The sequence below is a fragment of the Anoplopoma fimbria genome, chromosome 17 (assembly GCF_027596085.1).
Source record: "Anoplopoma fimbria isolate UVic2021 breed Golden Eagle Sablefish chromosome 17, Afim_UVic_2022, whole genome shotgun sequence".
NCBI classification, from domain to species: Eukaryota; Metazoa; Chordata; class Actinopteri; order Perciformes; family Anoplopomatidae; genus Anoplopoma; species Anoplopoma fimbria.
The window spans coordinates 22,863,834-22,881,078 of record NC_072465.1 but is presented as its reverse complement, the minus strand read 5'-3'; the positions used below and the strand labels follow the sequence as shown (position 1 = coordinate 22,881,078).

Genomic DNA, 17,245 nt, shown 5'->3' with positions numbered 1-17,245 from the left:
AAAATAAATTGTAGCTCCAGGCAATGCTCTGGACCTACAATTTAACATTTATTACAAAACTAACATTTGAAGCTACATGGAAATTATGATGTGTCATGCAATAGATAATGGCTTGGAAATTATGAAATTCCAAACAATTAACTACTACAGTCCACCCAAAGGATTTTTTTTATTTTTTATAACATTATTAACTTCTCCATTACCTGTTTTTGGAAGGTATATTATATTGATTGTCTGTCTTAACAATGTCAGCATGATTGCCTAGACAGGCAGGTTGCTCTCATAGCAAGACTCTTTACATTAGCTTAATTTTACTTAATCACAAAAGCATCTTTACTAGCATCAGTATCGGTAGAAATAACAGTATTACTGGTATTGGAGTGATTTTGTCTTACACAGAGTCCCTTTAAAAAACAAATCACAATGCAAAAATACTAAAAATATTGGAGAGAGGCAAGAAGGTTTTTTGGGGGAGTTAGGAAAGTTATGCACCTCATGCAATTATTATAATTTTACACTCTATTACAATTAATGTTCCACCAGTCTATTTAAGTGAAATGACATGCGTCATTCTAAGTTTAGTCATCATGTGAGTAATGAATGATTGCTATGTACTAGTAGAGAACCCTGCTGCGACTAGAATGACGGATCATAAAAAATGTTCACTTGATAAGCCTTTCATAATTTGAACATCATGTGAGCTTGCTGCAGCTTAAAGGGACAAAACACTAAAATAATGAAAGTTAAAACCTGGTAAGATATAACATCACGAGGTAAATTAAATTACAAACTTAATCTACGGAATGTAATAACACTCAAGATACAGCAAGCAGCTGCATGGCAGGCATCCACAGACGATCATGTTCGAGTCTTTTACTGCAGTTATTCAGGAAAGAAAGAAAAAAAAGAAAGCATTTGAGAGTCAAAACATTTACTCCCATAACAGGTTTTACTTTTGTTTCATTATGTAATGCATGTGCCCGTTTTTGGAGAAGCTGTAACTTTCTTAGTTTTGAACTGATTCAAAATAAGTAAATAACCAGTCTCTTCAGCAACTTCACAGCAATGAACACACGGTTAAATAATCCTAGCTACTCAGAGAGGTTTGCAATACTTCCATAATATCCATAATATCTCAACACAAAATTGTCAAACTGAAGAAGCACAATGCACCTGATCAAATAAAGAATAAGTCTCGGTCAAATCAAATGCCAAAAGAACTTCCTTGCCCGCAATTGCGGCTCTTAAGCAGGGCTTCTTCCGTCTAAACCTAGTCCTCTACACAAATACAATTTATTTCAAAGATACTATGAATTTACAGGAAAATAACACTTGAAAGCTAACACTGAATTATTGCACGTATTCTGAAAAGATAGTCAAAACATTCATTCCTACTCTTGTTCTTTGAAAAGAGCCCTTCCATTCTCTATTGCAGTTGGGGAAATCTTGCTGAAAGCAATCAAGGAATCAAAGGATCCAAGATGTTTAGAAGATCAAAAGTGACGGATGGGACAGCCACTGGCCAAGGTAAGCAGTCAAGTATGATCTGGTTTTCTACAGAAGGAATGTCCTATATCAAGTTTACTTCTGTTTTTTGTTCCTCCAAACTCTGAAGATCAATTAGAAACACTGAGGTGACAAGCAAGCTTGATCTCCGTGACAGACTCTGACAAAGTAATAAGATGACACATTTCCAGATCAGAGTCTAACAGAATTGATAGAATGAGGCTGGCAAAGAGCTCTATTTCTGAATAAATCTTAAGGAAATTGTGAATGGCCTATATCTAAAAAGTGTCTGCCTCAAATGGTTAAATACTTGCAGGTATAAAGGCTACATCTTACTTACAAAGACTTCTGCTGCCTTCCCCAGTGATGCTACTAAAATCAGGCTGACTTTATTCAGAAAGTTCAAGGTTGCAATTTGTTCATTGGCAACTGTATTTAGACTTTACAAGAGTACACGTACACATAGTCTACTTAAGCACGTCAGCAGGGGCTCATAAAGTAGGTAAACAGATATAGCAGACTAATAACACTGTACACTGAGGAGCAGATCAACTCTACAGGGTTAACGCTTTACTGAATCTGATACAAACCATATTCCTAAGTGTTTGTGCATTGACAAGTCACGGTACACATATCCCATTGTATATAGCTGCAACCTGAAAATGCTGAAAACATTTCAGTTTTACCTGGGCTGCGTCAAATTCTGCTCTGTGTTAGTATTTTATTTCCTTACCCTCAATTCTATTATCCAAGTCTGATCCTTAATTGAATGTTAAAAACATGCTGATGTTCTGTATATGCTCTTTAACATTTGCCTTATCAGATCCTGCTGCAGAGAATGGTAGAGAAGGTAGGCTTAGCGGACAACAGAGAAACCGTCATCAGCTATATATTTATTTTCTCCCGACTGCTCACGAAGGCATGACGCACTTATGTACAAACGGTTTATTAATAAACTGTATGAGTGTACATATCTTTTGTGCGTAGATATGTAGGTGCATCACTACATATCTGTTCTCAGGTTGAACATTAGGCATGGATTCCCAAGGGAAAAAAAAAAAGGTTGACAGGATAAAGCTATTGAAATGTAAATGTTGTCAACATGTGACACAATCGAGACTTCTACACCAGAGCCTCAAACACAGAGCTCTGAATGATAAGTAACTGGTGTAGTGAGTAACATTAAACATTCTAATATATCATGTATTAGAATGTATTCCAGCATGGTTTATGAGGGTGATGAGTTGATTACAAAACAACAACAGATTTTGATGGTTCATGGTTTTCATTCTATTCTCTTTTCCCATGTCACGTCTTGTCACTGACATTTCTTTTTCCAATGCCGACAGTGGGGATAAAGAAAAAATCGAGGGTCCCCGGGGTGATGATTACGCAGTATATCGAAGAGCTGCCAGAGGGAAAGAGCCATCCAGACTTCACCCGCAAGCCGATTGCTTTGACCATCCAAGAGGGTAGTTCTTATTTTAAACATTAATATGACAAAATATTCTTTGTTGGTTTTCCCAAGCATCAATTACTTTTTTGCAATGTGCCAGTGGGAGTAGAGTACTGTCATTAAACACCCAAACTCCTGTGCTAGTCAGATAGAATTAAATACACACTTGCTTTAATTTAAAAGCAGGAGAAGTGATACAATCATCAAAATCTATGTTGGTATCATTTTGCTTAAGACAAACTCTCCACTGTGAGGTGACCTTGTCTTTCCTTTTTCCTTACAGGCAAATTTGCTTTTTTCAAAGCGATTGTCACTGGAGACCCACAGCCGACCGTAACATGGTGCAGAAATAATGGAGATGTGTCTGATACTTCAAGATATCAGACTAAATATGATCCCGCTTCCAATGAGCATACATTTGAGGTAAGCAAAAAGAGGCTATCAAATGGCAGTGATACAATACAGCAACATGCTGATGTAACAGAGCGGGGAAAAGCAGAGAGAGAAATAGATTAATTCACAGAGACAACAAGCCATTTGAGAATCATCATTGTCATTCAGCCTTCTGACCCATCAGTTTGCTTTGCAAATTACTTTATCAACAAAAAGGTGATTTAACTCATCTTGGGAGGAGAACACTCTGCAGTTTTAAATGAAATGGACTGAACACGTCTACCAACACATCCAGTCAATGTAAAATAAAAAGGCATTCTGTTACACATCAAGAGGCCATCTACCAATAAAGCAGAGTGCAAGGACTGAAATTGTCCTTAGTATTTCAATCAAAATGGTCTGTCTAGTGCAAGATGTCACATTGGGATATGTGTTCTATCACTATTTATTGGATACTGTATAGCAGTGATTATCAAACAGGGGTAATACCCTAGTGGGTTCATCTGCAGTTGGGGCTACCGGGAAATAGCTCAGTTAATTTGGGAAAAAAAATTGTGATTTAGGTGAAAAAAATATATCCACTAAACTGATGAACTAGCTATGATAGGCTGCCAAGGGAACTAAGTCAGTTTTAACACATTAACACCTAATGATAGAGAATGATAGGGAGGGCATTAAAAATAGTTAGCAAGGGATTAGAGAAGTTGAAAATACAGCTTCTTCAACTAATATTTGAAAAAAGTACAAATGGTCTTGAAAACCAAAACCAGAGGAAAAAGGGAGTGGAAAAAGGCAATGATGAATGTGTACTTGAGGTTACCTGATGTGGCTGTGTGGGTGCATAAAACAAGACTCAAAAAGGTTGGGAAAAACTGCTCTTTCACACACTGGGTCTATTTTACTGAGCATGTCTTATGTCTTCCAGATGCCAAATGTCATGCCAGATCAAGCTGATACCTATAAATGCTTTGCCAAAAATGAATATGGACAAGCCTTTGTCACAGTTGTTCTGAATGTGATTGCAGGTAAGGACTGGCTGCTTGCTATGGATTTGACAAATACATTTAAGTTATCTCATGCAGAGTCATTTATCGGCATGTAGACTCAAGTGTTCCCAAATCTACTTCAAATTGAGTACCCTTGGATCCAAATTTGACAGATAGCCACTTCATACCCTTATCACTCTGCAGTACCTCTTGACAGTTGTTTAATTAATGTGAGTACCCTCTTCTCTGCTTTCAGTTGGTTTCCAAAAGAACATAGCCCAGCAAGAATCAGCTGAGGCCACCAAAGGGAATTTTAAGAATGTACTGAAAAGGAAAAGGTGGGGTTGTGTTACAAGTGTTTACGGCTTCTGTGTTCCAAAGATTTCTGTTGTTCTTCAACTAAATGCTCCCTTTTTATAATTTCCAGTAAGATCCGGCCGAAATCTGAGCAACCTGAGAAAAAAGAGGGAGAGATCGATCCTAAATTTTGGGAGCTCTTAATGAGTTCTGACAAGAAAGACTATGAGAGCATCTGTGCCGAGTTCGGAGTGACTGACTTTCGTTGGATGCTGAAGAAACTCAATGAAATTAAGAAAGAAAGGGAGGAAGAACAAGCTGAGGTTTGTCGTTTTTGGATATTCACATTTTGATATGTTTGCCGTTTTCTGATTATGAGGTTTGAAGCTGCTCAGCTACATTAAAAAGATGTTCACTCTGATAAATTAAGGCAATTCTGTAACAATAATGTTTTGTTCCCTTTTTGTCCCAGTTTGTCAGAAGCCTGAGCAGCCTGAAACATATTCAGGTCAATGCAGATGGTACTGCATCCTTTGAGCTCGACATGGACCTTATTGAACAAAGCAGCTCTATATTCCTTTACAAGGTTAGTGTGAAAACAAAATGATAACCCTCCCAGCAGCCCTACTACACTAAAGATAAGGAAGTTACTCAAATAAATCAACAAGAATCATCGTCTAGGGACCCGGATTATTGATGAATAATTGATTTAATTGCATCTGGCTAGTACTTGTAAATATACATCAAGATATCTGGAGTAAGTATTGGATGGACAGATGGACCAGCATCTTTGGGCCCATCTACTAGTTAACTTATACCTCTGAGATGCCTTATCATATTGCTAAGACATTAAAGACACAACCATCGATATACACTCCACGAGAGATTAATGCCATATGTTTAAACACTTTTTGATAAAATCCTGCTACAATGCTTTCCATTGAACTCATACGACTGGCATTTGTTCAGCTATTTTCTTGCAGCAATATTTTGCAGGCACACTTTGAAGCAGCCCAAAAGTAATTTATATTGTATATTCCTCCCCGCAGGATGGTGAGATGATTCCATATACAAAGGAGTTGGGAGATACGATGAAGCACACCCTTAAACAAGTGGGGAAAAAGTATATTTTCAGTTTGAGGGACCTTTTGCCAGATGATGCTGGACTGTACCAGTTGGATGTAGAGGGTGTGAATATGTTTTCCACTGATTTTAAAAGTAAGTAAGTTACACTTGCACACACAACAAATGTGTATCCCCAATTAAATCAAAGGAAGATAATGTGTTTGATGCTTAACACAAAATAGCCCTAATTTAAAAAAATATAACAAACAATGTTGATCTAAAATGTATTGCTTGTTATTTTCAGTCCCCATGGTGGACTTCTTGGTGAAACTTCAGGAAGTGAAGGCAACAGAGAGAGAAGATGCTGTTTTCGAGTGTGTCCTGTCCAATCCCTTTTCCAAGATTTTGTGGTTTGGCAAGAATTTACCGCTGGAACAAAGCGATAAATATGATATCCAGGTTTCAGAAGACAAGCTCATTCACAGTCTGGTGGTCAAAGACTGCATGATAGTAGACAAAGGAATTTATTCCGCCTGCGCAGGAATAAAATCTTGCAATGCATGGCTTGTCGTTGAAGGTAAGATATTATACTCCACCATAACATTAAATATTCAACAATGTTCAATGATAATGGTTTGTAATGCGATAATAATGGGAAGGAAAAAAGATGCCTGATTCACCAAATATTGGTCCCTTTTGTTTCAATTTAGCCGATAAAGATGCACAAAAGGGCAAAAAAGCAGCAAGGAAAACCACAAAGGCAGGAGGATCCGGGATGGATCTGCAGAAGGTTGCCCAAGAGCAGCAAGCCAAATTAGTGAAGGAGAGAGAAGAAAGGAAAGAACAGATTATAGCTGCGGCAGCTGCACCTCCACCTGCATCTCCTCCAGCACCTGCATCCACTAAGGCTGGACCGAAGGAAACGAAAGACGCTGGGCCAAGTAAGAATGCCGACCACAGTGTTTATGAAACATGGTGTTCAATTCACAAACAAGGAAGCTGCATTGTAAACTCCTCAATTTTAGTTTTGCCTAATACGAATGTGATAATGAATATCTATCTATCTATCTATGTGATTACTTTGTTTTTTATTGTACACCTTCATTAACTGCAACATATGAACTTTGCAAAAATGGTCCAATAGGCAGCAACAGTATTAAAAGTTTATTAAATTAAGTCCAAATCATTTCACAAAATGCAACGGTTTGGGGGAAAGTTAATAACTACAATATTTGAAACGCTTGTTGTAGCCATTTGCCTAAATTACTTGCCGTGATATGTTGTTGATATGGCAACCACTAACTGGTTTTAATGGTTGTTAGGAATTGTAAGCGGACCAGCAGCAGTGGCGGATGCACCTGTTGTGGAGGTAGTAAGCACTGGTAAGAAACTTGAATTGTTTTGACAACCTCTACATGCATTCTTAGGTGAATATGACAGCTATTTAAATATAATGACTTCAGTAATAAGTTTCTTTGTCCTGATATACTTTCATGAAAAAGAAACTCTGCATAAAAAATGTTGTTACTGCAATGTTTTGGCTTTATTTTCTGCTGTGTTGTCCGCTCATAATGTGATTGTCTGCCACTTTAGGCTGTATTTAAATAGATGGTGTTTCTCCCAAAGTGGAATTCAAAGTAATGATACATAAAATAAATAAATCTGGATTACTGAACATCAAAATCAAGTAATTAATACTGAAATAAATATCTTAAATTAATCTGGTAAACGGAATCCAAAAGTGTGGGATTTAATTTCATGTATGGGTCATTATGTGGTTTGATTATTTGGAAGTGGTAAGTTAAAGTAACAGTTGATTGATTTATTTTCCTCCCTGTCAAACTGTCTTGTATCGTGGACAAAGAACTGATGGCTTTGCGTTATATACTCAAGACCAGAAAGTCGTTTAATAAATGAGAGAAATCCATTTTGGTCTACATTGAAAACGTTGTTGACAGTCTGTCACGCATTAATGGCTGGAGTGCCCAGCTCTGTCGTTAACAAAAAACGTCCTATCTGCGCCAAATAATCAGTTAAATTGCCACCGTCCACCTCTGTTGTTTTGAATGAAAAGCCAAAATTAGTGTAGCTGATTCTACTTAATTTCATTTTCATCTCTGTGCACATTATTGGACTGCAAAGCAGCATGATTCAGAATTAAATTACAGTAACGGTAAAGGCTGTGACCCGCGAAGTTAGCAGTTGGCAACTAAAACACCCAGGAGAGCATTAAGAACAATTTAAGATTTCATTAAAAGAAAACTTTCAAATGAAAAGTTACAATGGAAAAACCTAGACTCCCACTCCACAACCCTAAAGGTACAATATTGCTTGCTTATGAAAATGGTTAAACCTGAAGGACACATGCGTTGTAGAAAATGCACTAAAACATTACAAAGAGTATGACCCTTTCACAACAAAGTTCTAGTATCAACAAATTCATGAGAGCAGGTATAATCTCAACTGTTTTTATAATGTCTGTGATCACTGATAGGTCATTCAGTCAAATCAGCAGCAGCACCAGCTGCAGACTCAGGAAGTGGTAAGTGTGACAACAAGGGAGCAAATAAAAATTGAGGGAGCAAAATACTAAATCAAGTTTAAATGACTTACTGTTGTCATTGCTGATAGGCCAATCAGCTGAGGAAGCCGTTGTCTGTGAAAGGTTTGATCCACCACTTGCAGATGCAGGAGGTGGGATGCCAGATATTGAAAACTGAAAGAACAATTAACACAGATATTAAAAGACTAAAAAATGTTAAAACGTTGTATTGGTAACACAAGAGTTTTAAAAACTAATCAATATATAATCAAATAATGGTATTCTGTCTAACATAGTTCCTCTTAAGTTATATGCAAATTAATAAACGAAAGGGTGTGAAACAATAACTAGCATGTGTAAACACTATTTTTTTAATATAATACTGATACAAAGACTCAAACTTGCTCAGGTCATCTTCAAAGGTTTTGTGACCTCACTGGGTTTCCGTTAACAACGTTTACAAAGCTTTATGTGTTCTGCTTGTCATTGTGTTTGCTTTTGATGTCATTACATTGCTTTGTAGCTTCGGTTTATCATAAACTGTCTAACACTATCACACCTACCTCATATTTGAACCATTTATTTGCAGTGCATTTATGAAAAACAAATGTAGTTTATAGATGTAGTTTAAACTATGATTATACTCTCAATTCCTCACTTTTTACAGTGGAATAATCCACAAACATTTCAAAGCAGACACGTTAACTTTTTTGTCATGTTAAGTGCAATTGTGACATTATTTACAGGAAATCATTGATATTGATTATGAACTATTTACTGAGTAGAGATTAAAAGCACATATGTAGGTAAATTATTTATTCTCGTGTTTTCTTATTTAGCCTACATATAGTCCTTAGCTGAAAGATGCTGCACATGAAGGTGCAAAGTGGTGAGTAATTTTGTTTTATGTTGCCCCAGAGCCAGAAATTACCGGTGGACTTTCTGATATTTATGTTCTTCGTGGAAATCCGGCTGAATTAACGGTGAAGATGAGCATGGACTGCGACGGCACCTGGTCCAGAGACGGAGAGCAGGCAAGGCCCATCAGTAAACATACTTACAATATGTACATCTTACAATTTGGAAATTCTCATTTAGAGTAACTACGATAGAAAGGTAAAAGAACGGGAAGAAAATTCCTACACTGTCAATATCAGAAATGACAAACTAAGAAGTACAAAATAAAAAATAGTTTTGTGTCTTTAGTTGGGAGTTTTTGACATTCTGCAAATTTTTGAAATGCAACACAGAAAAGTAAAATGTTCTCCTGTTATTATTTGATTTGCTAGTTGAACTCAGGTGCTGGGGTCAACATAAACAAAGATGGAACCTCTCACAAGCTGGCAATTCAAAGCTGCCAAGATGACGACTCTGGAGTTTATCGTTTTGTATCAGGGGATCTCAGTACACAAGGAAAGGTCACCATCGGAGGTATGAATTACTCCCCTCTATTGTAGAACATATAAAACGCCACTAACAGCCTCTGTGCATTGCACTGAATTATACTTTGTGTTTCATAGGCGTACCTGAATTTGACCCAGACGACCTCCACAAGTTCTCCAAACCTGTGATCATACGAGTTGGCCAGAATGCTGCTTTCAAGATGCCCTTTCCTCCTCAGGAGTCTTTGGTGGTCAGTTGGTTCAAGGACGGCACTGAGATCAAAGACGGAGGAGGTGTTAAGATCGTGAGGGAGCCCAATCACAGTCGGCTGCTGCTCAGAGACTGCCTGCGGACAGACGCAGGGGAAATAAAGATCCAACTCACAAACCCATTTGGGACTGTGGAGGCCACATCTAAGCTTATTGTGCTCGGTAGGAGAAAGAAGTGATCTAATATGAAAAGTTTGAAATAAAAAGATTACATTTCCAGTATTATCTGACCCCTCCACTCAGAGCCACGTTCAAACATAAACACAACTATCACTTTACTAAGCGTCACATTTATGTCCATACATTTGAAATGTAACACCGTGTTTTTGTGACAGATCGGCCTGGTCCTCCGGATGGTCCAGTGGACCTTGTTGAAACCACCTCATCTTTAATTGAGATCAAATGGAACCCTCCCAAAGACGACGGCGGTTCCGCTGTCACCAACTATATTATAGAACGGCAGCAGGATGGACAAGCTCTGTGGATGAAACTTGGGGATGTCTCAGCTGACAAGACCTCCTTCAGAGACAGAAATGTGACTCATGGAAAGAAATACAACTACCGAATCTATGCAGAAAACCCTGAGGGCCTCAGCGACAGCCTGGAGACAGCTGATAGCATTATGGCTGGAGTAATGAGTAAGTGTAGAAAAAAAAAAGAAGTCTCATTTGGCATTCCTCAGCAAATCCCATGTTAATCTCCCTCAGGTTGTAATAAATGAAAATGCCTCTGGATAGTTTTGTGATTGCTTCAAATCTTTTGTCACCAGCACTAGTTAGTCACTGTAAAAAGCCTACCCTTTATCGTTGCTGTAAAGGTTGCTCCATCCCCAACAGGAATATTTTATTATAAATGTATTTGATGCCTTTAATCACTTTCGAAACTATTGATAATTAACTAAGTGATTAATTACACTATTTTTCATTCCTTAGTACTCTCCGGTCCACCTGGTGCCCCCACAGTGGTAAGTGCCTCTAAAACCTGCATCAAATTGACCTGGACCCCCCCAGAGGACGACAGAGGAGTACCGATCATTGGTTACCAACTGGAGAAACGAAAGAAGGACACAAATCAGTGGATTGCCCTGAATGCACTTAATGAACCGATTGAAGGTTTGTCAGAAACACATGCTATTATGTTTTGATTGAAGGGAAAATTGCTTCTTTTTCATCATGTCTTTTTCCTGAAATCCTATGAATTTTATTCTCAGATGTGAGCTATGCAGTTAAAGAGGTTACTGAGGGAGCAGAGTATGAGTTCAGGGTTTCAGCCATTAATGAGTCCGGATCAGGAGACCTAAGTCCTCCGTCTGAGATGGTGTGCGCAAAGAATCCCAACAGTAAGTACTTAACTTCCTCCGTTGTGCTTATTAATATTTTAACTTTGTCATCCCGAGCAATGCCTGTTCCCTGTCTGCATTCATGTTTCCTGTGTTTTCTTCCAGTGAGACCTTGTTTTAAAAACCCAGAGGACTTCATTGTTGTCAGAGCAGGAAATTCTGTTCGTGTCAAAATTTGCTATGAGGTAAGACTAAAAGCTGAGGTATTCTTCCATGGTGTCAACACTAAATATTTTCAAGTCAGTGCATTTCATATTTCTTTCCCCCATTCCAGCCCTGTCATATATTTGAGTGATGAGTTTACTACAGTGTGACATGACTTCGTACGCCTCATACTTTATCTCATTTACCCGATATTGATATCTCCAGGCTGAACCTCCACCTCAGATCACTTGGCTGAAGGATGATGAGCCAATATCCCCGTGGACTAATGTCATCAATACAGACGGAATGTCTCAGCTTGTTATCCCCTCATCAAAGCGCTCAGATTCAGCCATTTACACTATCAAAGCCAAAAACTCTGTGGGTGAGGCTTCATTTGACATCGAGGTTAGAGTCACAGGTAAGGACGAACTATGATATACTTTGATGAAGAAAAGTTGTGGCAAAACTATTGATTTTTTTTGTCCTGAAACTATTGGGGCCAATTATTTTCTATATAATAAACAGGTGAAGAGGAAATGAAAATAGAGGCAAATAACTACAAAAGTCAAGAACATAAAAGAAGAGAAAATTTACAATAAAATTGGACACTTTAAAAAAATATACAATATACAATATAAAAATATACAATATGAAAATATACAATATAATTGAAGTATGCACAATGTAGCTGTTTTTAGAATGAGAAAGCTGTAAAGTTCTGTGCAAGTTAGTTTAACAATCCTCTTCTTTAAATCAAGAATTAATTGGCTGCAATAAGGTATTAGTTTAATTGCTGTAATTGTGTTCAACCGGCCAGAGGAGAACATCATTAATATCGTCACTCTACAATATTAAATGAGTAATATGTATCCAATTAAATATCAATGACACGCTAATGTATTGGCAACCGAATGTCAAACCCTAATTGAGTGAACAACTTTTAAATGGAATGAGAAACATAATTCTTACTGTGTAATATCCAGTAATTGGATGTGATTAACTTAAGAAACGCAAATATAATCCTGACCAAAGCCCACAGAGGAATTAAAGGCCTCTCAAGTATGGGAAGATTATGTTAGGTTTCAAAGCAGCCACAGTGCAAAGAAATGAATGAAAATAGCTTCTTATAAAAGAGGGAAAACGGGACAAATGTTGAGCAATTGCTTTTGTCCTCTCTAACATGCTTATTCTTATTGTATTTGTTGATAGATGAACCCAAAACTCCAGGGCCAGTGGCGCTAGAGCAAACAGTCCACGGCAAAGTGTTGGTATCATGGGCTCCTTCTCCAGACCAGGAGCTCGACGACCGCCTTTACTACGTGGTGTCTCAACGCGACTCCAACACCAGAGTGTGGAAGAATGTAGCAGACCGACTCTTCACTAACGCACACACCGTCAACAACATCCTTCCTGGGATGGAGTACCATTTCCGGATCTACGCTAAGAATGATATGGGCCTCTCAGATCCATCTCAGTCCCCTACATGGGGTGCCAACAGCAACAGAGGTGGGTTATTATAGTTGTTCCTGTTAAGTTATTACAATAAACCAAACCATGCACTGAACGCTAAAAAAGGAATATCGAATCATCATGTCCAATAATATTATATCATTGATTAGAGCTAACCTTTATAAAGTAGGCATGGGCTACGATGTTTGGCATTTGGATTCGGGTGAGAGGTTTTACTTCCCCGATATTCTAATTTACTCATCCGATATGGAAAATGTAGGCTTATCGAAAAATCAATAAAACAGCTAAGGATTCCCAGATCTCCTTCTACCCAGTTTTACACAGATTGGTGACTCACATTGCAGCCTTATCAGGGATTTGTGACTAGAAGGCATTGATGCCAATCTCCCATTTGCATGTATTTACTGAATATCATCCAATCCCTAATAGGGAGTTTATTTGGGCAAGTGGACAAGCACTAACGTCATGCCCTGATGAAAGTTGAATATTCCAGATTCTGTTTGTTTGGAGACATCAGACAAATCCTTTTCCATGATATAACTACATCAGTAACCATTAAACTCGTTAAAATCCTGAACAATCACACCGTTCCAACAGTTCTGAAGTTGTCTGTTCCACTATCACTCCCTTAGTAACAGTTTAGCTACAGTACTCTATGTGCTCCCTGACTGCCCTGGTACACTAATAGCTTGCCTTGCCTGTTAAAATGCAATATATCAGTGGTGATTACAGTCCTAATTTGGAGTAAATGTGTTATGTACAGAGCCTCAACCCCAATTCAAGCCATGCTAGTAGGCTATGTAAAAAAAATAAAAAAAACAGGGCTCTAAGGATGGCAATGTCCGTCGGTCCAAAGATCAGTACAGTCAAGGTTTTCAATTATCCAGTAAAATATCTCGTCTAAAAATTTGATACATAATATCAATGGTTCCTAGACGATGCATCCTGATGACTTTAGTTGGACCCTGATTTTTAAACTAGCACCATCATGAGGTCAAAATGTATATTTGTCAACTAGTAATTATGACCAAATATTTGAAAACTAATGGAATTCCCACCAGCCTCAGAAGTACTTGTTAGTAAGCTAAGATGGTGATCATGGTAAAACATTTACATACTAAAGCATAGTCACTGTGAGCCTTTTGCTGTGTTGACATCATCCTAGATTCAACCTGCCAGAGTGGTTACAATGGCTGTAGATTCTTAGTCTTTGGAATCTCTGATTACTTCATTGCGTGTAATCTATTATTCCAGAGCTGGGGAATACAATAGAATGTCTGAAACATTTCTGGATCCTTGTCAATAAAATTATGATGTGACCTAAATGACATTTTCAATACCTGATTTGTTTTCCCTATCAAGTTCCAATACCTTCAAACGGAGGTAATTCATCAGGGGTCAGCTTTGAGAGGCCTCCATCCATCTTGGTGCCTCTGAAAGTCCACGCACCACCAAAAGGTTACCAACTCTACATGACATGTGCTGTCCGGGGATGCCCTACGCCAACTGTATCCTGGTACCTGAATGACGTCTGCATCAACTTTGACAAAAACTACTACATCACCAACTCGTTTGGTGTGTGCTCCATGTCCATTCTCAGAGTGCGATCAAAAGACAGCGGTGTCTGTAAAGTTGTTGCAGTCAACACTTTCGGCAAGGCAGAGTGTTCTACTAAACTTAGTGTTAGAGGTAAGGTTTAACTTTAGAGTTGGAATAGTTTCAGAATAATCCGTTGTGGTTCATGCTTAAAATTATTATTAATTAATTATCATTTTTCTCTCTACTTTTTCTCAACAGATTAAAATGGCATGAAGACATTCAGCAGCCTCTCCTCATACTGACACGTTCGGGACAATAAGGAAGGGGAATGCTTCTTGTTTTTTCTTCTTATTTGAAATGTGACAATTTACAATTGTTACCCCATCATAGGAAATAATAGCACAAGTGAAGTGACACACTAAAGTGCAAAGATGTCTGTCAAATTTTCTCTTGTGGCAAATCCAATAAATCAAGAAACTAACAAGTGTGTAGCGTTCTTTTTGGTCTTGTTTTGTCGCTGAATTATTTTCATACATTTTTCACTTACTTCACTGACAAAAATAAAACTTGGTGGACGTCATTAGAGCAACAGTTGTTTGCACATGGCTCCAATATCTAAGCCCACATCATCACGGCCATCACATTAAGCCCTTATGAACCAAGTGGACATTACATTACATGACAGTCATTTAGCAGACGCTTTTATCCAAAGCGACTTACAATCAGTAGTATATTACATATCATTCACCCATTCACACACTGATGACAGGCTACCATGCAAGGTGCCACCATCAGACTCTAACTAACATTCATGCAACATCCAGTCCACACCGATGGCAAGCCTTCGGGAGCAACTTGGGGTTAAGTGTCTTGCCCAAGGACACATCGACTGCCGAAGCTGGGTATCGATCCACCGACCCTCTGATTGGAGAACTACCTTGCTCTCCACTACGCCACAGCCGCCCATGGACGTTTCTATTGCATTTCCATAAATATCCTACTGAGCCTCCCAGTAAATTGTCTATAAGAAGATCCTCAGCTGCAAACCTTGAATCAGTCCAGTTAATATCTACAGTCAAATAACCGTTAAAGAAGGAGGTTTAATGGATACCATTGTTTAGCCGCTTGTAAGTATATCTTAAAGAACCACTTAATTTATATTACATACTTACAAGGCCATTCTGACAAGGCCAACACAAAGAACAGTCCATACTGCACATGATGTGATATCTATAAAACATAGGATCACTGCTGGATAAAACGTTCTGACTAAACACATACAGCCAAGATGCTTATTTCATCGGATGGATCAAACTCACTGATAAGAGCAATATAATGCAGTGTTGTTTTTTGCATAATATTTGATGCATTTGTTTTGTCCTCACCTTGTTTCCTCTGCCAGGTCAGAGGTGATATTTGTGACAATTCTCCACTCGTGTCATCAGGCTTTTCTTGCAGTTATGCCACAAGTCTCTTTTATGATGTCGGCGTTACTATTCAAACGGTCTTGATAAGTCATGCTTGTTTAACCTCTGACAATGTGAACCCCAAAGCCGGCTCAGTGCAATGAGTCCATCACACCACCACACCATCACCAACCATCTTTTTATAATGCTAGCAGAGGTCCAGTGTGACTCACAGAGTACCGCAGGCACGCTATGAGAATTTCCGTTTATACTTTTGGGAGCTAATTGTAACGGCCAATTCATTCATATCAATGAGAGATTATTTTACCAAATGAAATGTCTCGAATGTTTATTGGCCAATGAAGTCCATAGTACGGTGATCCTATTACTAGAGACCTTGTGAAGCTGACAGTCGAGAACTTTTGGTTCGAGGCATTGAGGCGTACATGGCTATTGTGGATCCATAAATCATAAAGCATTAACCATCAACCACAGATGTACAGTAATATCTAATCTTAGTCTTAATAGTTTTAAGTGTGAACCTTGATATTAGAATATAATGTGCACCTGGTGTTTTTATATTTTCACCAGTTATGGTGGAAAAACTGCTGACTGGATATGTCCAATACAAGATTGAATGAACAGTCATAATGTATTTCCAGTGCGAACTGCAAAGTGATCGCTTTCATAGGGATTGGTAAGACGAACCTCCACCCTTTAGCACTGCTGTAATATGGGTTTTTAGCAACTACATTTTACCCATGTATGGGTTTCTACGCGCTCCAAAACTTTTATCACCAAACAAAAAGGGGTGTCACCACAGAAATATTGGACAGTGCGAAGAGTTCACGAGTTGAAGACAGATAGCGGAACTTAGACGAAGAACTGAAAGTAAGTCAGATTTGTTTTTGGTGCCAAATTTCTTAATTTATAATAATTTTCTTCGAATTAACACCCAAAATGAACAAACGCAACATAATTTTATATGGTGTACCCTCATGCTGGACAGTTTCAGTCAACAAAAGGTATATGTCATCTAAATATGGGATAATAGAAAGGTAGCATTTGTTGAGAGGACATATCATGACAAACAGACTAGCTTCAAATTGTGACACTAGTTTACTTAAGAACACATAGTGATATAAGTGATGAGGAGGGTTTTTAAATGTTGTCATTTTTTGTACATCATTTTATAAATGTATGTACAAGGATTTGTTTATCATAGCTAATCATTTGATTGGGTTTATGGCTATCAAAGTATTTGATTCTGCTGTTGCAAAAATCTACTAATCCCGATGAAAAGCATATAGCATTTTTAAACTTTTTTTTTTCATGTAATGACCTGCAGACAAAGACATGGTGCTATTTTATATAACCATTTGAAATGGTATGGCTGGTATGTTAGCATAGCATCACTAAGATGGGCCATAACAACAAGAACCACCAAAAT

At 38.1% G+C, this 17,245-nt stretch overlaps 1 protein-coding gene across 1 annotated transcript; it reads left to right on the top strand.

Annotated features, from left to right (window-relative positions):
• Positions 1-1,481: 1,481 nt before the first annotated feature.
• LOC129105932 (immunoglobulin-like and fibronectin type III domain-containing protein 1) lies at positions 1,482-14,868 on the top strand. The gene is made up of 22 exons (XM_054617208.1): positions 1,482-1,527; positions 2,856-2,978; positions 3,246-3,385; positions 4,281-4,380; positions 4,598-4,679; positions 4,769-4,961; positions 5,111-5,224; positions 5,688-5,856; positions 6,008-6,280; positions 6,414-6,644; positions 7,026-7,085; positions 9,164-9,279; positions 9,535-9,676; positions 9,766-10,059; positions 10,233-10,535; positions 10,830-11,009; positions 11,108-11,236; positions 11,342-11,421; positions 11,606-11,798; positions 12,590-12,886; positions 14,213-14,539; positions 14,648-14,868. Exons 1-22 carry the CDS (start codon positions 1,482-1,484, stop codon positions 14,650-14,652), a joined length of 3,597 nt encoding a protein of 1,198 aa, XP_054473183.1. The 3' UTR covers positions 14,653-14,868.
• Positions 14,869-17,245: the final 2,377 nt, after the last annotated feature.

Excerpts from the sequence above, each read along its gene's own strand:
- LOC129105932 (XM_054617208.1), top strand. The coding sequence starts at position 1,482 with ATGTTTAGAAGATCAAAAGTGACGGATGGGACAGCCACTGGCCAAG. Across the intron at positions 2,979-3,245 it reads TGCTTTGACCATCCAAGAGG|GCAAATTTGCTTTTTTCAAA; the intron begins GTAGTTCTTATT and ends TTTTCCTTACAG. Across the intron at positions 11,010-11,107 it reads ACTTAATGAACCGATTGAAG|ATGTGAGCTATGCAGTTAAA; the intron begins GTTTGTCAGAAA and ends TTTTATTCTCAG.